This window comes from Cyrtonyx montezumae, unplaced genomic scaffold (assembly GCF_038088225.1).
Source record: "Cyrtonyx montezumae isolate F1298 unplaced genomic scaffold, pur_monq_1.0 scaffold_16, whole genome shotgun sequence".
Classification (NCBI taxonomy): domain Eukaryota; kingdom Metazoa; phylum Chordata; class Aves; order Galliformes; family Odontophoridae; genus Cyrtonyx; species Cyrtonyx montezumae.
In genome coordinates, this window is record NW_027071892.1 from 15,115,331 (window position 1) to 15,136,621 (window position 21,291).

General features: G+C 39.3%; 1 protein-coding gene across 1 annotated transcript in view; it reads right to left on the reverse strand.

Annotated features, from left to right (window-relative positions):
* Nucleotides 1-17,624, reverse strand: part of SHISA9 (shisa family member 9) — a 133,422-nt gene extending 115,798 nt beyond the window's left edge. Inside the window, exons 1-2 of the mRNA XM_065732968.1 lie at nt 17,008-17,624; nt 10,032-10,159 (exon numbers count right to left, since the gene is read on the reverse strand). Coding sequence (XP_065589040.1) covers nt 10,032-10,159; nt 17,008-17,609 — 730 coding nt within the window. The 5' untranslated portion in view covers nt 17,610-17,624. The remainder of the gene's footprint in view (nt 1-10,031; nt 10,160-17,007) is intronic.
* Between the last annotated feature and the right edge of the window lie 3,667 nt (nt 17,625-21,291).

Consider the following 21,291-nt stretch of genomic DNA (forward strand, 5'->3'; position numbering starts at 1 on the left):
CTTGAAAATAATTAATGATTTTTCTTGAAAATAAATTTATTATTTATTTCCACAGACCTCTTTTCCTAAGTGCTTTGATACACAGAAAGGAGAAAACACTAGAACAAAAGAAAAGTAATTTTAAAGGGAAGGGAAAGAAGTAATGAATTATAAATGCAAATGATGTTGCTTAAAAATCCTTAGAGGAGTTCATTTAACTAAGTAAAGTATTTAATGGCAATTCAGCTACAAAGCTATGACTATTAACTTGAAACTATTCTCACTGAATTGTGGGTTGGTTCAGCCTTGAAAAAATACTGAATTACGATAAATGGAAAATATGTATGGAAGTAGTTATCTGATGAGGTAGAGCAGAGCTCTTTAGGAAGCAGTGCCGTTCCTGACCCTCATCCTTGTCCCAGCAGGAACCACTTTGCATCTAAAACACCCTTTCTCCCTTTATGACCTCCAGGGGTATGAAAGAAAGAGCCAAGTATGAAAGTTTTAAGCATCTTCCCCAGTTTAGCCCCTGGTTGAGCCTGAAAGTAATCATGTTTCCTTTTGCAAGCTCTTGAAAATACTACTGTCAGTAGTCCTCATTCTTTTTAATGGGAGAAATGTTCAAGAACTCATCTCTGTTTGTGGCAGAATCAGAAAAACATACTGCTTTACACAGGCCAAACCTTGTTGGCCATTTAGTCTGCTTTTGGCCAACAGTCTTTCTCAAACATGGACTCGTGTCCTCCAGGAGAGGAGAGATGTGAGTGAAACCATTCCCCACTGCGCTCAGCTCTCTGCTCATATGCCCAGAGAAATTTCAGACTATCTGCAGTAAGTGAAAGCTGCCACCTGCAGTCCTAAATTGTTCCAGGGCTCATGCACTGAGACTTCAGTACCTGCAGAAAGCCTACAGGCCTGGATTGCATCCTGGAGGTGGCGAAGGCTGTCCAGCTGCAGCACCTCTGCTACTGGAAGACAAGATTATGGAAGAAGAGCAGGAATGGCTCTGTTGTTGCCTGTGCCAAGGGCATGGGCACTTTCCTCATCTGCAGCTTCCTGAACTGGAAGCCCATCTCTGTGTCCATGAGCTTGCTGTAATTCATGGCTGAAGTAGCTCATCCTCAGTGCCCTGTTGTTAAGATGACGTTCTAATAGAGACGCTTGCAGTATTTTTTCTGTGTAGTGGTATTTTTGTACTTTGTCCAGAATAGCCAACCACATGCTTTCTAACCCAGTGGAAATTAGCATCATCACATACTACTTGTATTGCCTGCTTGGCTTGTTGCAGGCAGAAGAGACAGCAATAAGAAGTACAAAGTTTAGTATGCACAGAGAACATGTTAAGAGAAGAAAATAAAGCAGTTCAGAAGTGATAGGGGATGATCAGTTGCTCTGTCAAGGCCTACTCTGGCTACATGGAAAAGGCTGTTGTTTGGTTTGGTTTTTTTCCCTAGCTATTGCTGTTGAGTGCAAAAGCTGAAATAACATAGTTAGCAGCAAACTTTTCAGCGTATTAAACACAACTGTGTTTGAGGAACTTGTTTGTGGACGCTACAAGCTAAACAAATAATTGCTAACCCCAATGAGGTGTACAGACTTTGTCATGCACCTGCTCTCTTGTGTATGCTTATGGCCATAAATAGCTATATGTGGAACGTGCATTTCCTTTGGTTGGTAAGGCGTCGATGGTAAAACACAACTGGGTTATTCTGGACTATATTACAAATTCATTGAGAACTCAGAAGTACAGTTATTGCCTAAAACTGTGCATGGACATATGTTTTTTAGATGTATTGGTTAGAAACTCATGTTACTGAAAGCTTCTTAAAAGCTATTCAAATGTGCTGACTAAAAAGATGAAATTTGTTTGTATGAAAATAACAACACATCAGAATGTACCTTTGTATTATTCAGCTATTGTTTCTATTATCAGAATCAACAAGGCAATTTAAGTACTCAGTTCCTGTCTTAGCTTTATCTAATAAGAAAACTGGAATCAGCTAATATGCACATTTCAAATAAAGCTGTGATGTAAAGCAGAGAAAACAACAAAACTTCTAAAAATCATTTATGATTGAAATTTGTGACAATATCTCACTGAATATCACAATCACCTTGTAATACTGGGATGTGTATTCATAAGCTCTTTAATGTATGCAGTCAGTCTCTTCTGCTTTAATTTGTAACCACTGTACTGATTCTGGTTGGTAAAGTTGGTGCAACTGCATTAAAAAATGAAGAGGGGGAGTAATCTGGCAACGGCATTTTATAATCTAAAATACAGTGTTAAAGTTTAAAGAGTCATGTAAAAGTATGTTTAGGTGTGGGTAAATCACTTCACAATAATTCATAATAGCTTGCACCTGAATTCATAGATAGGAACCCATGTATCAGTGAATTTGTTTTTATGATTTTTGTTATAAATCTATGGTTTTTGACACAGAAAACAAGGCTGGGAGCTGGCAGATTTAGAAAGAGGATTCAGTTGTAAGCCAACGTTGTTTTGGCATGGAAAAGGCAAGTGCAGTTTGTAAGTGTGATGATGTTGGCAAACGGACTGTGAAAGCAAAAGGTGACTTTTTATTTGCTTTTTAAATGTTTTTCATTATTATTAGTTTTTCTTTTCATTTGATGTTTATTTGTTTTTTTCCAAATGTGATTCTTATTACTTTGGCATTGTTTACCATATCGATTTTTTTTTTTTTTTTTACATCAAGAATCCCTGCAATGTGAAAGACTGCAACAGATATGAAGCATTGATGATGGACCTTGCTGATGGCTAAGCTAAAAAGTAGGAATATTTTGCACTGCAAGTTATGCAGTGATGAGAACAGTATTATTCAGTTTACCTGTCCAAGAACAAAATACAATTTTAGATACTGAATTGATGTCATGGGAATAGTACTTCACTATTAACATTTAACAAGTAAAACAAAGTGCCAAAACAGTGCATGATGCTTATTAATCTAAGGATTGCTTTTGTTTTCAGTGACTGTTTGGTGATAGGACTTATCAATACTTAATAACAATCTCCTGTGGAACTAAACCCTTATTAAATAGTTATGATGATGGGACAGAAATAAAAGCAGATTCAAGGGAAACAAAGACAAATCATATTTAAATAGTGAATTTTTCATCTGCTAGATAGTAAATACATCCCTGTACCATTGGGCAGCATTTCAAAGTACATCAGTCTGCACCTGATGACATCAAAAGAAGTCGTCCTTTATAAGCACTTTTCAAGTTTGCTGTTGTGTGACTCAAAGCTAACTAATAGTCTGTTACTGCAACACTCTCTTCTATTATGACAGCATTTTTTTGTCTTATAAATTAATCGTTCCATCTTGTAAAATTCATTATAAAATACATTTCATATTTTTATTCCCATAATGTTAATTATTGTCACTAAAGGATAATGTCAGTGATTAACTGTATTTCTCCCAAATGTTTTACATTGATGAATACTTTTATTATGGTATGTCAAATTTATCTGAATTAAAAGCTCACTGAAAGTAAATTATAGGATGCAAGACAGTAATCTAATCTAATTATTCTTATTGCACAATAAATTAAGACAGAGCAAAAACTTCATTGTTGAGTCCTAATGGAAATGGTTATATTGAACAAAGCTTTGAACCCACTATTGTTCAAAGCATCTCATTGACGAAATTTGCAGAAAATTCTAGTACTAAAATTTTTACTGTTTTCCCAATGAAACCAAGAAATATTCTCATATTCACCAAGGTATATTTTAGAATAAGGAAGAAAGCCAGTAAACTTGTGCACTAACCTCATGTTCAAAGTTGTATTGGATTATGGACCCAGTACACTCAGTCCTCGTTCATGCCAACAATTGTCTTTACTGTTTGCTTTAGCTTATTTTTTCATTTGCTAGATTAAGCCAACAAGATGGCCTCAAATTCATGGAAATAGTCATGTTCTGACATACGTACCTAGGTGAAGATAGATGTAGTTGGTAATGAAAAGCTATTGTGTGTAGTGTATACTAACATTTTCAAAATTATCCTTTTTCCTTTTTTTTAACAAATTAGAGAAAATTGCTACAGTCAATGCTTAATGAAATATTTCATTTGTCTGACTGTTTTGTCTTTCCCAAGTAAATTCAGAAGCTCTCACTATCAGATTGTAATTAAATTCCTTTAATATCCTCTTTGGTGTTTCAAGAAGATTCTCAAAAAATCAGCATTGCACATCTGAATTAAAATCTGAATGTAAAATATTAGCATTTTTATATTAATAATTATGAGGCTAAACAATCACTCAGAACAGATTGAACGTTACTGTCTTTAACAGTGAATGACTAGGTTGCAAAAGAAATGCATCTTCAGACACTAAGTTCTATGAGAAAGAAATTGTGCTTCCAGCATGGAAGGTTTGGAGCTGTAATATTTACCACCGTAGTTGTCATTTTATTAATTTTAAAAAATTATTTAAAAAAAGCAAAAATTCTATCACTGATTTGCTAATGCTCTCAAGTTCTACTGGATACAATGATATCAATTGATTTTAGTATCTAGAATTTAAATTAAAGTGTTGTAAAAAGTGGTCTCAAGATGGTTATGACAGAGCAGCATACTGTTTTTAACTTCAATCAGAAACAACATTAAAAAATAGAATATCTATTTTGACATGACTTCTGATGATGCTGTGTGCTTTTTCTTAGCTTATTGCTTTTGTAAAGCATGGCATTTAAAAGTCAATTTTTTCCTTGTCTGAAATGTAATGAGTAGTCCTCTTCCAGGGTTAATTTAAGCCTACTGGCTTTTTGGTCAGGAACTATCTAAAGACTCTAATTTTTTTAATCGTTTTAAGGTGTTTCCTGGGTAGATTATGAATCAGTTTTCACTACTAGTATGCAAAAATTCATTTTACTAAGTCTTTCCTCTGCCACAGCGCTGTAGTTTCTTGTGAACTAAGTATATCATCCAATTAAGCTGGCTATTTTATTCTTCCTCTTCTTCGCTGTCACAGAACACTCCATCAGCAGTACTTCTTCACTTCTCCTTTGGTCACAGTGCTTTTTCTTGGCTGGAAACTTACTAGTTCTCTCTTTGCTTGTAAGATATGGCTGGAGCTTTAAAAAAGTCTCTAGAGATGAGCTTTTCTACCTGTACTTTGTCCTTCTGAGTGGAGGAGGTAACAGTTAACATTTATGTAGAATTAGTCCAGTTCCTTTGGCCTAGACCTGCATATATCATCAGGCCTAAACAAGCAATTTACTGTAATCAAGCAACCTAGATACCAGCAATGCCAAGCATTAATGTTATTTGCTCAGTTGTTTGCATTCTGCATCCCTTCACTAGATCAATGTTTTTAACAATGTTCTGAAGCCGCTATCAATGGAGGTCTATTATTACATAATACCTCCACACTGTGACTACTTCATCACTAGGCATATAAGTAAATTAGTTTATGTACTCCAAAAGCTTTGCATTTCAAAGGTAGTAGTTCACCAGAGTTTCTCAGTAAGCCTGAATGCTTATTTCCAGTGAGCGGAAATAGGAATTGTGTAGACAATGCAATAAAGTGAACCATAAACTTGTTTATATCAGATTATGTTTATAGTTTTATGTTAAAAATAGTTTTCCAAAGAGCTCTGCATTCAACAACAAGAAAAGTATATTCACAAAGGATGAAAAGGACTGCAAAAAACTCTTGCAAATTCTAACTGCATTTTCACAGTGTCAAATTAGTGACAGTTTCACTGAAAAACAGAGGCTGAGCTTTAAATTACAGCCATGGGGGATACACAAGAATACACAGTACAAAATGTTTATTCCAGTATGTGAGAACTTTAGAAAATACTCTCCTCTTTATATGCAAACCAGTGCAAACAAGGAAATTTAAAAAAAAACAAACTTATAGGCATCAGTTACAGAAATGTTTTAGCTTTGTTTTTGGCATTAGCATTTGTAATGAGCAAGCATCCAGAACTGACAATCAAATACAGCAGCAAATACCGTATTCCCTTGCAAATATTTAGGAAAAATTATTTTAATCATCTATGCTGCAAATCCTTGGCTAGTATTAAAATTAACTATTTTGATATTGTGCAACACTTCATGTTAAATTAAAAATGAAGAAATAACCCATATATGTCAAGCTAACTAAAAGCTAGCATTTCACCTTGAAAATTTCACCTTAATCTTGAATTGGCTTCCCTTTAAAGTCAGCTCAATCTCTGGATTCTGCATAAGTGCTTTAAGTATCTTAGTGCAAGGAGATAGTAACTGAGCTTTTACAGATCATTAGGAAAAGTGTCCATGGACAGCACTAGCATAAGTGTTTCCTTCTGCCATCATAAAATATGAATTAGAAATAATACTAGCAATCATCTTCCAGAATGAGGATGTAGCTAGAAAGGCTCCTAAATCCTGATGCACTCGTCTTACTATCCTAAGTTTAATAAATTGCTGTCTTCTAACATAGTAAGTAGGAAAAAAAAAATTCTTGAATGCTGCTGTACTATTAAGGTCTGTGAAAGTTAAATAGAGTTGAACAAAACTGATCTCAAATTCTGTGGAAGTGTTTGCTTTTGGTTTTGTTTTTAATATAACTTACAAATGCTTTTTTTTTTTCATTTTAATGTATTTAACATGCCATGCTAGAAAACTTGAATGTGGTAACTCTTGGTAGATAACTGCTGCTTGTTTACAAAGTGCTGTTCCATTCTAATGTGTTTGAATGACATGAAGTAATGGAAAAGTAATCCTAAGTAAAGCATGTTTTCAAGAGAAAATCATGGCAACTAACAACTACTAAGGACAAAGCAGCTTTCACTATTAAATGTCTAGGCTGTCTGGATTTACCTGGGCACAGAAAAGAGTATATTTGTTTTTCCATAATCTCCAGCATGGCTTTTCTTTTCTGCATCAGGAAAAGAAGGGACAGGGAACTCAATAACTGCACTTGCTTAGACTTCAAGTTGCTGAAAAGAAATTTTACTTTGGACTTCCACTGCACTACTGCTTTCAGCAAATAGCTGGGCTTATAAATCTTTGTTCTCTGGTAATAAAAAGTCCAAAGACAGAAACGCACTCATTTTCAGTGTCAGAGATAGGCAAAGTTTGTCATTTTGACATAGCATCCTTTCACAGAGGGTAAAGGGACACCTTCAAAGTGGGTTGGCAGCACCAACAAGATGTTTTTTCAGGAGGGCAGAAGAGCGAATGAATACTCAAATTAAAAAATTGTTGAAGGCCCAATGTTATTAGAAGTGTGGCTTCAGTATTTTGAAAGGTGCAATAAGGAAATGGAACATACTGCCTAAGAGATTGCTCCTGCCCTCCTCGTATCTACAGACCAATGTGAAAAGTACATTAGTATCAAATTTTTATGTGGCAACTTAGCAAAGAGAACTTAAAAAATATATATCCGAGTGTCTGATGCTATAAGTTTGTAGTACTTCATTTTCTCTGCGTAAGTAAAGATCTGGAATAGAAATTCAATGGAAGCTGTACTTGAGCTTTGTTAATTTACTTCTAAAAATACCCCAGAAGTCACTTTTCCAGCACTAGAAGTAGGTAATGCTGAACTGGGAAAGTTTCTGCAAGTAATATCTGCTCTCTTAGAGTGTTTCAGAGCTCTACTGTAAAATGTCACATTGCTAAAATACTGGGTTTAGGAAATTTCTCTAAATAATTCTTGTCTAAAGCCTTTTCCAGTACTGCAATGCACATGCACTCAACACGCTTAAATCATATTTGATGTACAAACCAATTCTGCAAGGTCTTTTTAGTCATATTTTTGATGAATTTATCAGGCAATTTAGTGGCCACCAAAAAGCTATGAAACAAATGTATGTAGTATCAATTAAAGAATGCCTTGAGTAATTTCACCACTTGAAGACCTACACCAAAAATTTGATTGACTTAATCCATGAATTTGACTAAAGACTGAAACAGCTACTGAACTGAATAGTGTCATTGCTGCTTTCTTCCAAGGTTTCCATTCATAGCAGGAATACCTGAACTGCAATATGAAGTAGCCTTGAGACTTGGCTCTTTTTCACAACCTAGGTGTGTTAAGATATCCCTACTAGTATGTTGGAGCTTCTATATGGTGAGCTGCAGTGAAGCAAGAGCTACTTCACATATAATGTGTGCCAGAGGGACACGCTCTGAGACTGATGTGGTATGGATAACGGGGGCCATCGTAAGTCAAGGTGCTAAGGTACTGTGACGTTTCTCTTTTGCTTCCTTGATGTTGTAACTATGTTTTTCCACTAAGACGGACATATGTGTGCAAGAGTTTATAGAACTGATGAAAAATACTGCAGTACGTCATAAGTTGTGGTTTACAAAGTTTTAAGCAAAACACCTCAGTGTGAAGATTCCAAATTCCAGCTGCAATTAATACAGTAAGAATCTATTTACTTTCTGGCCCTCTTAACTGAGATTCTGAATATATATTTCACATGCGATAGGAACTAAGGATTGTAACCTGAATTCATTAGCAATCTTCCTGGTTGAAAACACAGTCACTGGAGGGATTGGAAGAGATGGGCAAAGAACTAGTACATGAAGCAAAGGCAGAGAGCATATCCTCCTCAAGCCACATGAGCAAAAAGCAGTTAAAGCACCTTTGAGTGAGAGAGAAGCATAAGTTCCTCTTGAGAAACTGTACGTTTATGCAATTAAGAGATGCCATGCTTCAGTATGCATGTAGCTCCCCTTCAGTCATGTAGAACTGCACACGCCCAGGTGGAAGTACTTTGCTGGAGAGCAGTGCAGACAGATTACATGTCAGACTTCGCTATATATGGTATCTTTATTAAAGGTCACAGCTTTAATTCTCTCCCGTTGTTCTGTAGTAACCATGTGTGTAAGAAATCACAGTCAGCCATAACCACAAAACAAGTATCAGGAGTGCACGTACCACATGAATCTTTTCTTTATCTTATTATCTTACAGTGTTTCCCCCATAAAGGAAGGAGCAATAAAATCTCACTGTAACTGCACAGCCCAGTCTGAACAAAACTAATTATTTGTCTAAATACAAGCAAATATTCTGCTTTCTCCATTTAGAGAAAGATAAGGAAAAGACAAGTGCATATAGTTTAAATGTTTCAAAGCCCCAATACCTAAAGTATACTTGCAGCATCATGCTCAAGTACACTGATCTACAGCACAGAATAAATCCATTTACTGTCTAATGATCCATACATCTCTGAACAATGCTCTTTTCTTTTATAAATATATTGAACTTGAAATTATAAACATGTAATCTGTACTTTCTATGTATGCGTGCATATGTGTAATATAGAAGGATACAATATATATAAACATGCAAATTATAGTTGAACTGTTTGTCATGAAAGGAAAACATATCTGAGCACAACAAAGATCTACACTGTGGTGGAATAGAAGACTGAGAAAGTGCGTAGGAATCCAGAAGCCCTTGAAATGTCAGTGTATTTCCTTTGAAATTCCAAGGTGTGGTTTTACTTTAGCTCCAATAGCAAACAAATAATAGCAGATACAAAACAAAAATATTATCTAAAACTTAATAGTTTTCCTCACACACTTCCATCAGAGAAAAAAATGAGGAAGTTGAAAGCTACGTATAACCTCATGCTCTCCAGGAATTTATTTAACTATTTTACTAGTGGAGATGATAACGAGACCACCACTAGATGCCACCCCAACAGGACCACTTTCTTTTTGGGTGTTACAGATGTATGATACATCTTGTTACATCTTGCTGTAAGCTTAGCCATTTTCAGTTTGGTATTACAAAGAAACATAGAATCAGGAATAGATTGATGAGCTTAATAAAAACATTCGTTAGAAAGAAGTAAAGATACAATACAGTCAACCAAGACAGCTAGGTAAAAACAAAGATGGTAACTCATTTTTTTTCTCTTCAAAATGGTTTTTTGTAAGCATTACACTTTTTACACCAGGAAATCTAGATATTTTTAATTTGCAAGGACCTGTGTACTATCTATTCTCATTTGACATCCACCAATATCAAAATAATCATTTTTGAGCAAGCATTCCAGATATTAAGGTAGTTATAATGCAACTTACGTAAATTGTTTGGAGGAGGTCTTGTCTCCATGTTTTCATAATGTTGCACATGTACTACAATGTTGAGATCTCTTTCCATGTGGTCTGTTGTACAGGGACCTTGAGGTCGCATTACATCAGCAAGAGCTCTGAAAAACAAACTATATTTCAGAATATACCTGTTGCAAAATCTCTAAGTTATTTGTAATATAGTCCAGGTGCATTGTTGTCCTGCAGTTTGGGATACAGTCTATCATAATGTCTACTGGAGAAACCAGCTCTATTCACAGCAAAATAGGGACTCAGATTCATCATGAGACTTCACACCTAAGACTTAAGTTCTTCAGCTGTCTTTGCTCTCTGGGACCGTAATTTAAGCTTGTTGAGCAAAGTTCTTCCATTGCCTGTGCTCAATGACACTGCCATCGCAGTCGTACTGAGCAGGTCTGTCAAAGTCAGCTGTTAAGCATGCACCTGTACAGAGCACCACATGGTACAGTGGCCTTGGCCATTTTCAATGAAAAAAGTTACCAAAGATGAAAAGTTTTCATATGGTTTTCTTGTAACGATCCAGTAGGCATAGCACATTCCATGATTAGGGCTTTAAGCTTTCTCTATTCAGAAAGGCAACTAAAAATGTCTTCTCTCACTTCTGTAAGTGACCTCATCATTACAGTGGAGCAAAGCTGGCATAGTAACATTGCTGGAGAAAGGATGAAAGCTTTACAGCAAGCAGGAGGAGTCCTCACAGTATGGCCAGGCCTAACCTGAAGCTGATTGTGAGGGTTTTCTGCAGCATTGTGGATGGTAATTTTGCGTGACAAAGTGGCTCATCCCACACTTCCATTATCTCCTATGGACAGGTTCAAATGTCAAACAACCTGTCCAGTGTAAGTCATGTCAGAAAGAATGCACACATCAGCTATGTTTTAAATTCTGAAAATTCCAGCACAGTGATATCTAACTCTCTGTGATTCTGGGCTATGGAGTTTCACTGTTGACTTTGCTAGGGAGCAGACTTAGCCTCTAGGTTTGCATCACATACTACCTGCTGAACCACTTTTCCAGCTGCAGAAACCATTCCTTTTGGCAATGGGAACGTTCAGTGTGTGTTAACAGTGTCTTCAGAGCTCCATGCAAGTCAGTGCATCACTGATCATTATTTGCTTCCTCCATTTTTCTTACTAGTGTTAATTTTTAGATGCCTTGAGCTACTTTTTGAAGGGAGTGAATGCATCTCCTGAGCACTGTAACTAGTTTAATTTTCTGCCAGATTATGCAGTGTCCCAGTCACTGCCTCATGTTTTTAAAGTAATAAATAAAGATAAACATGTTAATTGGTGAAAGTCACAAGTACCATCTAGTTCCTGCACTGTACTGTAATAACATGATGCTTTCTTGGTCAAGAAGCACTGTACTTTTAAATATTAAATAGTTGTTTCATTTAAGGTACAGAGAGGAATTCTGAGATAAATCTTGCTCTCAGATCGCAGTAACATTGCTGAATTATATTAATGTTTTCTTTCTGTAAAGGGCTAGCATTATGTTTTTAAAATATTACAGTCGTGATCAACACGTTACAGAATATTCTGTTAATGCTGTAAAAGGTCAGAAGATAGTAACCAAATGATTAATGGTATCAGAGCAATGTTTCCATTTGAAGCAATGCTTATACAGCAGAAATTGCAGAGCTGGCCTACATAGCAGAAAAATAAAAATTCACTAGGAGAGCTCTCACAAAGGTATGTAGAAAAAGATGCAAAAAGAAAGCACTGTGTGGCGAAAGATACTTTAGAATAATGGGGATCAAAACTATCAATATCTGGTCAATGTATGTGATATTTATTTCTATAAAATATATATATATGGATGTCAAGATATTTTTCCAGAGGAAGATGGACGCGTTTCTGGAAAAGGCAAGGAGCACAAGTCAAAGTTCCTAACTTCCTCACGTGAGTTAAAATTGTGTTCACTTATAACACAGAGCTTAGTATTTCCCAACCTTGTGAGAGCAGGTTTTCTGAAAAGTTTTTCTCATTGCCCTTAATATGATGTTAAATATTGTTAACTACGGACTTTAAACGTGACAGCAGATTAACTACTGCCTGATTGACTGTGAAAATGCCAACTGAGTTTTCTACAGCTTTAGTGTGGCTTTTTTTCAACCAGTTTTTAAGGAATTAGCTGTCTAACTATATCAAGGAAAATTGAACTTCTTGTCAAGTTCTATTTTTAATGGTTTTTAGTGACACAGCACCTATGTTTGTACTGTATTAGTCAAAGTTATACAGTCTTCCCAGGGCAGAATAGCTCATGTAACAAAAGGTGTGTGCTTATCTTCTACTGATGTCAGGGAAAGTTAAAAATGTGTGGCAGGCTCATATTACTGAAGCACAAAGGCAATGCAGTTACCTGCATTTTTTTCCTAGGGATTTGCCCAGATTGAGTTTTGTGCCCCAGTACCCAACAGTATCCTTGAACAGTTTCTTGCTTCGAAAAATACTACAAAGGACAACAGCCTTTGTGCATTTCTCTCACCTGAATATCGTCAAACAAAGTAGGTCCTACTGAAAAGTGATATTTATGGTAGAGGGACTTTATTCACACCACTGCTATACATCATGATTTTTTAAGGAAGTGTAAAAGGTAGTGATATCTAAGTCCTATATACTGATACAGTGACATTGACTGCAGTTTTATAGGTGGAGAAACGTTACCTAAATATGGCTCAGAGCTATCCAACTTTTGCAAAACTTCAATTATTTCTTCTGCCACAAAATTTCTCTCTTTGGATAGATAATGCTATTTTCAGATGTCACAAAGCATGTATAGCCATGCATTTCCCTTATGGTTATAAGCCTGAAGAAACTGAAACACAGGTTATTTCATGAAAGGTCAGTTGCCATATTTTGCCTCCAAAACTGGGTCAAAATCCATAAGGGAAATAATTTCACATCTAGGATTCAGCATTTTGGCAAGTCAGACTATTGTTGGCCCCAGGTACAGGCCTTTTGAATAATCAACAAAAGACTTGACTTATGAGCTCAGCAAACTGTGAAGGATAAAAGAAAAGATCAAATGGTTCATAATATTCAGAAAGCTGCTAACAGGCTATCAGAAGCACTGTTGGGAAAAATAAATAAATAAAAAAACAAAACCCAGGAGCTGAAGAGTATGAGTGTAAATATTGTTCATTCAGCTCTGCGTTTGTTTGCACATTCTCCATAAGGATTAGGGAAATAGACAAAGGTGTAGTTTTATTTACAGGAAAATCTCCTCCATGGAACAGAAGTAAAGCTTTTGCCTATTCTACATCCCTTCAAGAGAGGATTCACCATTTTACAGAGCCTGAAATTCCCATTCATGCAAGTTTTAAGCAGCAAGCACATGCTGCCCTCATAGGCTGCAGAGCTTCTAGGTCTGCTTCAGGAGACACATTGCTCCTCTTTTCCTTTCAGGCAAGATACTGCCACACGCAATCCCTCTGTCATATCTGATAACATACACCATCTTATTCTCTTAAAAGGCATTTGGGTAGAGAAAGAGTTACTCTGCTTGGATGCTACTATTATTGCTTAGTTCCTGAACACTGCAGCTGAGGTAACATTTATGTCCTTTTAACATCAAGTAACAAATTTAAAAGGGAAAATGATATAAACAACATATTATCATATGATGCCTGAAGGGAAATATACCACGCAGAGTTAATACCGTACTTCCTCCTCCACTTCCATTTTCCATGTTTACAGTTCCATGCCAACAGTAAGTGTTCTATTGAAAAGCAAAGGAAAGAAATTGTCAGTAGTTCTACACTCAGCCTTTTTTCTTAAAACAAAAGGAAGTAACTTTTCTGCTAAATAGTCTTGCCCGCTGCATTTTGTTGTGGTTTTTTGTTGTTTGTTTTTGCTATGGGTTGTTTTCACTAAATAAGTACATTTTCCCAGTGTTTTTTTGTTGTGGAATATTTCAGAAGAACAGTGAGATGAATAGAGCGTTCTTGCTTTGTTTTGATTATACAAGTAACAAGATACAATGGAAGGCGACCGAAACTAAGCTCACCAATTCTGTGAAGTTTCCTCTGTGTGTATATTGTACCACTCTAACATACACAAGTGCCTTATTTCAGCAGCAGATCCACTGATTTTAAGATGAAATGATGCAAAGAACTAGTAAGTGTGGACCCACTCCCTGTTTACTGGTCACTATTCTTATTCTCATGTGCAGGTGGCTGTTCGTGTTTCTAAATAGTAAATTAAAAAAAAAAGCAGAAGCACATAATTTACACTAGCTGTATTCTGTTCGCTAAAAAAAATAAAAATCAGCCCTCATAATAAAGACTATTTATATATAATCTAATCTGATAAGCAGTACTAGTCTTTACTTAGATGAATTTGTTCGTAAGAATGGAGAGTCTTTCCTGTACCTGTGGGATAAGGAAAGGAAAGGAGACAATCTTAGATAAGAAAATAGATAACAACTCAGTCTCTGTATGGTTTTTGTTGCCAGCCAAAATGGAGTAACACTTACACTTCTGGTTTGGCCTACCTAACACCCTCAGTGCATTACGTTTTTGCTTATTAATAAGATCTGTTACAGAAAAAAACATAGGGGGTGCTGTGTTTTATCTGGGTTTGTTGTGTGTGGTTATTTTTAATTGTATAAATTAGTATTATAAAGAAGGTGAATACAAATGCAAACTAAATATTATTTTAATTGTTGGTACTATTAACTATTTAAACAGGTAGATTTTTAAGTACTGTAAACTCTTTCAGAGCATTAGAGTGTAAAATGAGCTAACATGGAACATTTTAGTTAAACACACATTTGAGAATAAAGGGGTTACTTCAGTTCTTCACTCAATGAACAGAATTTTAGACTGCACAAAGAATTTACAAATAAATTCCTTTTACAAGTAATGCTAGACTGGATCCACCCCACACAGCTGTAATAGGAGTGTGAGAACTTTTGGGGAGGAAAAAAAAAAAGCTACAGCACTGCTTTATCAGAACATGACTAGCTATTATGTGCAGTGAGTGGGTGACTGTTTTTCCATGTGATCATGACTTTCCTAGTTGCTATAATCCTGATTTGAATGTTTTCATGGTGAGGAAGGTACAAGATCTCAGACAATGTTAAGTAATTAGGATAACACATGACCTTTCTAAGAACCACTTCAGAAACCTAATCTTTATGCACACACGACAGGGATTTCAGAATGATTTTCTGGTCCCTTGTAATATTATTTCCATAAACTAAGACAGAATGTCATTTCAGAATACTTCACACCTGTACTTTAGATAGCAAATACACAGAGCTTCTTCAGCAAATATTTCTGTTAGTAGAAGTTGGATCTGTTTAAGCCAGGTATAAACAGGGATGGCTACACCTTTGCTTTGTCCTGTCTTTTATTACAAGCTTTGACCTACTGCCTGCACAAAGACACCACAGAAATAGACTGAAGCTTATGAAAGCTTTTCACAACCAAGTTTCAGCACCACAGTTTAAGGGCGAGAGTTAAAAAAAAAATAAATTGGGATCCATGTATTCTGTCTCAATTCTGTAGTTCAGAATATTCGAAATGTGTAAAGGATTAATACACCTTGCTCAAGGAAAACTGACTTGGCAGAATTGCCATAGACACACAGTATTGAGTTGTCTAAAATTTGTGATGTGTTTTGTTCTCAGTAGTATCCGTATCAGCCAGTTAATAAATAGCAAATACCTGTTCACTAACAATTAATGCCTTTGCAGGAGTGTTTTCAGTGGCTTTTTCCTGTTCATTCCAAGATGTGCTGCTAGACAAAGATCCACACAGAAACTTCAATTAAAAAAAAAATACAGCTCCAGGTGTTGAGTTGATTTCTTGGGCTGTATTTCAAAGCAGGAGTTTTCATCTAAGCTTTAAAGGTTGTGAACTACATCATTACCAGGACAAGGGAATCTTTCTGCCTCACTTCATGTCCAGTAGAAGGCATCCTTCTAACTGCATTTCATTTCTAGAGTTGCCTAAGATACTGGAGTTGATTTAGGCTTTTTAATGGAGCTATTTCCTTTTTTAATGCCTTTCCACCCCCATCTGCTTTACTCCCAGGTACCTGGGATTAGCATTAAAAAAAAAATCAAACTGTGAACTTGGCAAACATGTTACATCTCAATTTTGAACTAGTGTGACAAGCTTGTTTTGGAAGATGATGTTTAAGACACTGGGCTCTGTCCTGAACTGCCCACCTGCCTATTCACCACTAGGCAGCCTGTGTCTGGAGTAGACAGCACACAGCATGCTTAACTCCAGGTGGGGGAAGCTTCTCTTTGATGTAACTCAGACATTACACTGTGGATACAGAGTATAACACATCTATGCATGACAGATCTTCATATTCTGTTTCTAACCTCTCAACGGTAACTGAAAAATATTAAGAAATTCTACAATAGCTTATCCTTTTTCTGTCTCCCTCTTCCCTTCTATCCTGGCTCATTTCATAGCTCAGATATTTTACAAATAGCTCACACGCTTTCAAAGGCTGGGGGAGTACGGAAGGTCCTGCCAAAACCATTTTGCAGCTGGAAAGGGAAAGTGAGATGACATTTGTTTACATCTTCAGTTGAGAAGTTAAAAAGATTTTTCAAGCTTCAAAACAGTTGGAAGAGAGAACCTACTAGGCTTTCCATAATTCAGTGTTTCTGATTTGTTTTTTTTTCCTTTTCACATACAATATATCCATGAAGAATTGCCAGATATTACCAAGGAGAGGGTCTGATACTGCAGACAAAAATTGACTTCTATGTGTGCATACTCCTCTATTATTTCTATTCTTCCTTAGTATGCATGCACCCTGATGCTCTGGGCTTGGGAAAACACAGAAGCCCTGCTCTCTGAAGTTGGTCTCTTCAGTTACCTTGCAGGGGAATAAAACCTTCCTGGCTGGATTTAATTTTTTTAATTTCTTATGAGAGGAGTGAGGGGGAAGGGACGCTGCACCCTGGCACTCAACCTTACCTGGACATGTGCTCCCGCTGGGGTCTGTGCGCCTTCTCCAGCCCTAGTTTGGTGAAGATTCCCACCAGCACCATAACTGCCACAACCCCGCAGATAATGTAGACAATGAGGTTGGTCTTATCCCTGGTGGGGTCGTGCAAAGGGTCATCAATGCGGGAAGGAGGCTTCCCAGTGTTCATCCACAGCGGTGTCTCATAGTTAGTGCAGGTGCTTTGATCCAACCTCGTCTTCTTGAACTTGCAGCAAAATCTGAAGCCACAAGTGCCGCAGCAGAAGATGAACTCCCCCGAGCTGCAGTTAAAGGGAGGGTCCCACTGCCCCATCACATCGAAGTAGCCTCTGCAGAAGTCCGGCGTGGGAGGTGGCTCGGAGGGGTCCAGCTGTTCCCCAAGGCCGGAGTGGTTTCCTCCGGAGAGGACCACGAAGCTCCCCAGCTGCTGGCCGGCTTTCTCCTGAGCCCGACACACCAGCGTAAGCAAGTCCGCCACCAAGTAACCGAAGAGCAGCCGAACGAAACCTTCCATTCCGCCTCTCAGCCCCGGCTCAGTGCCGCCGCCGCCGCTCGAGTTGCCGGATGCTGCGCCGCGCCAGGAGCTGAACATAAAGGGGCTCGGTCAAGGGCCGGCCGCGCCTCAGCCCGGCTCTGCTTCAGCACTACGGACAGACCCCGCGCGGGCCGGGCCGGGCCGGGCCGGGCCCCGTGCGGCGCCTCCCCGCTCCGGAGCCGAGCGGCACTTGTGGAGCGGGGAGCGCGGGCCAGGAGCACGCGGGAGGAGTGCGGGGGTGGGGGAGCGGCGGCGGCGCGGGGCAGCGCAGAGCAGCGGCTGTGGAAGAGGGGCGTGGGGCGGGAGCGCTGAGGAGACGGCGCCGTAGGGGAGGGCGGGAACGATCGGAGCGGACCGATCCCCGCTGAGCCCGGCGCCCGCAGAGCCACACCTGGAGCCGGGCGAGCCGACGTGCAGAGCGCCAGCGGCATCCAGCCGGCGGGGAAGGGCTGCCCCGCAGGGAGCGCGAGGGTGAGGCGGCCCCGGCCCCGGCCCCGAGCCGCCGGCGGACGCCCGTACGCCGCGGCCCCTTTCCCCGGCGCCCCTCTCGACAGAGTCGCCCAGCTCCCGCGCAGCCTGCCCGCGGGGCTTTACTCCCCGCCCCACCCCCCAAGGGCGCCCACCCCGCGCCGTGGATCCCTTACATAAGAGACTTCCCGCCGAGGTGGGCGCTCCCCACAGGTGCGTCTTCGAAAGCGCGGGCGCGCCTCCTCCGCCCGTCCCGCGCGCTCCGCTGAGGGAGAAACGTCCGGACGGGGCGGGGGGGGGCGGCGCGGCGCCGGGCGGCTGCGAGCACAGCTGCGCGCCAGAGCGCGGGAGCAGCGCGTGGCGGTGCTGCTGCAGCTCCGCTCACCTGTGACGGGCAGCCCGGCGCTGCACGGCGCCGGAGCTCCGCCGAAGCGCGGGCGTGAACGCGTGCTGCCCTCGGGTACCGCGTGTTACTCGTGTGTTACTCGTGCCGCGGGGTGCGGCTGCTCAGCGTGAGCTGCCCCTGCACATCGCTCGATTAGAAATGCCGTTGGCTGGCTGCTGGGGACGCCGCCCGCGAGGCGCTGAATTACAGTAAGTTCCCCCAAAGAGCAGTGACTCCGGGAAAGACTTTTTAGCGATTCGTTCCCCGTCCCTGCCGCCTGACTGCCATCCGCACCTTCAGGTTCGGCAGCGACCTGCACAAACAGCGGCAGCGCTATCCTGAATGCTGTGCTGCCCCCCAACGTAGGAAACGAGCCCGCTATGGCGCGGCGGGCCGGGCTGGCGGGGCCGCGTCCACACCGCCCCCGCTCGGGGGGAGGGGCAGCGCGGCTCCCGGGGAGCTCGGGCGGTTCGAGGTGACGGACGTGAGGCGGAGGACGCGGGAGACGTTTGCAATCGGAGAGGGCTGTGCTTGGCGCACCGTGATCCTTTGCCTTCTCTCAAAAATAGATCCAGGCACAGTGAGATGATCCTGCCGAGCAGTAAGCCTTGTGCAGGTCACAAAGCACCTTCGTTCCTCAGCAGAGGAAAACGATTGGTCTCAGCCATTTCTGTTAAGATTTAATTCCTGAAACCTCCACCTCATCAACACCCCCTTTCAAGTCTCCTCTGAAATCATATCGTTCCTCTCTTGTGTATACTTCACTCTGCTGCTATTTATTATTTAACGATTTGTGATGCGGTTTGTGCTGAAAGTACTGCACAAAAAGGAATCACACCATTGTATCTGCAGACACTTAAGGGCCACTCTTGTGAGGCACGTGAGATTTTGCAGGTTTCCCAGTTGCTAAAAGGCCGCTTAAATATTCTGCGTGATTAGTGCTATCATATGCAGAAATAATAGCGTCATGAAATGATTTATTTTGGGGGCCATTAATCCTGACTGCCTTTGGTATGAGTTCATTGTTCTGCTAAGTTCCTGGGGTTTTCCTTAAGCATTTTGTAACGGCAACAAAGGCAAAGTATTTAGGCTAGAATCTAATACTGGATTCAGTTCCATGAGATCAGGATCTGACTCTAAATGGCGTGTGCTAGGAAACAGAGCTGAGAATTAGGGAAAAAAGGAGAGTGATTCAAAGCTGTTTGAAAAACAGTGTTCCCTGTGATAGCAGAACCCATAAATCGAATTACCCTAATATATCATAACTTACTCTAGTTATGCCCTGTGTTCCCATTAATAATTATTAGCAATAATTTTCAATGTATCATGTCTTAGAATTGTAAAGGTGAACCAGACGTATTCTTGACTAGAGCATGAGCCCCCCTTTTTTTTTGCCTGCTTAAGTGTGTTGTAATGCCGTCATAGCATGTAGTTGTCAAAACATCTACGTGATGAAACTATATAACCATTAAGCATAACAACAGGAACAACAAAACTAAAACTGAGAGAAACAGACTTTTCATACAGTGCCAGGGGACGTATTGGGTCATTGTATGATTTTCTAAAGGTTGCTTTTTTTTTTTTTTCAATTAAAACTGTAAGTAAACTTTTAATTGATTTCAGGTGTCTTTTATCAAGCTGAGAAACACAGTTTCACAATATCACATCATGATTGCTTTCAAAACGTCTCTTTTGTCATTACATTGAAGTAAGTAATATTTTTTTTTTCTGTAGTTTAATCCCATAACTAATGTATTTTGCTTCTGGTGCAGTTGAGAAGATGAAGTTTCAACCCACAGAATGTGTCTTCACTCAAGCACATATCCACTTAGTTAAGTGAAGTACTTAACTGGAGGCACAGACCTTACAAAGAACTTTTATGTAAATAAGTGATTTTGAAAAAGTAAAAGTAAGAGAGAAGGATAACGTTAATCTAAACACTGAGATGGAGATAAATCTGAAGAATACTGAACAATTAAAACAGAGCATTTGCAATGATCATGCTCAAATTTCTCCATTACCTTTTGTAAATAATAATAATAATAATAATCTTCATGCAATCTCTGAATATTTCCCAGGGAAAGGTTGCCAGCTAAAGAGCATGGTCCTTTGCCAAGCACTGAGCCATTGGAGTCTTCCAGCCAATCATTAATTCCTGAGAAATGTCATGAAGCTCAATCATTATTATTAACAGGCTTTCCATAACCAAGAATATCTGTCAGCTAAGCAGGCCTGATCTCAAGCAGTACTGATATGAAGAGTATTTTGTGATAAGGAATTTCATGTGGAAACTGGAATTAGTGTCTGTTTCCTACATATTTGTTTGGTACTACAATTTAGAACATTTTACAAACATTACACATCATACTGAGTACTTCTTTAGTTACTGTCATCAAAATACAGTTTGCACATAGCAAAGGGATCACCAGAAAGAGAATTTACTAAGCCATGAGCTGCATCATGAATGAAAAATCATGATTTGTTTTCATGGCTCACTGAGGAGGAAAACAGTTTATTGCGATCTGACAACGCAGTGATTACCTTTATCGCCTATAATTTTTCTCAGCCATCTTATTGTAAACACAAAACCAAAATAATTGTATGTGTTGAGGTGGGGAGGGGGACATTAACAGCATTTATGTTTGGAGAGGATTTAATGAAGTTCTTACAGTTCTTGTAGCTTCAGATTAATTCAAAGGAAATAGTTTAAATCAGAAAACAATCAAAGAAACACACAAAAAAGATACTTTTAGAAGGCAAATGGAGTACTTTTAAGAGTAGAAGAGGAAACACGTGTATGCTGTAAGGGTCTTCAGTATACATCAGGGAAAAGTGCCAAAATGTCACCAGAAACTTTCAGCAGTGTAGCTGAAAAATGAATTGTGC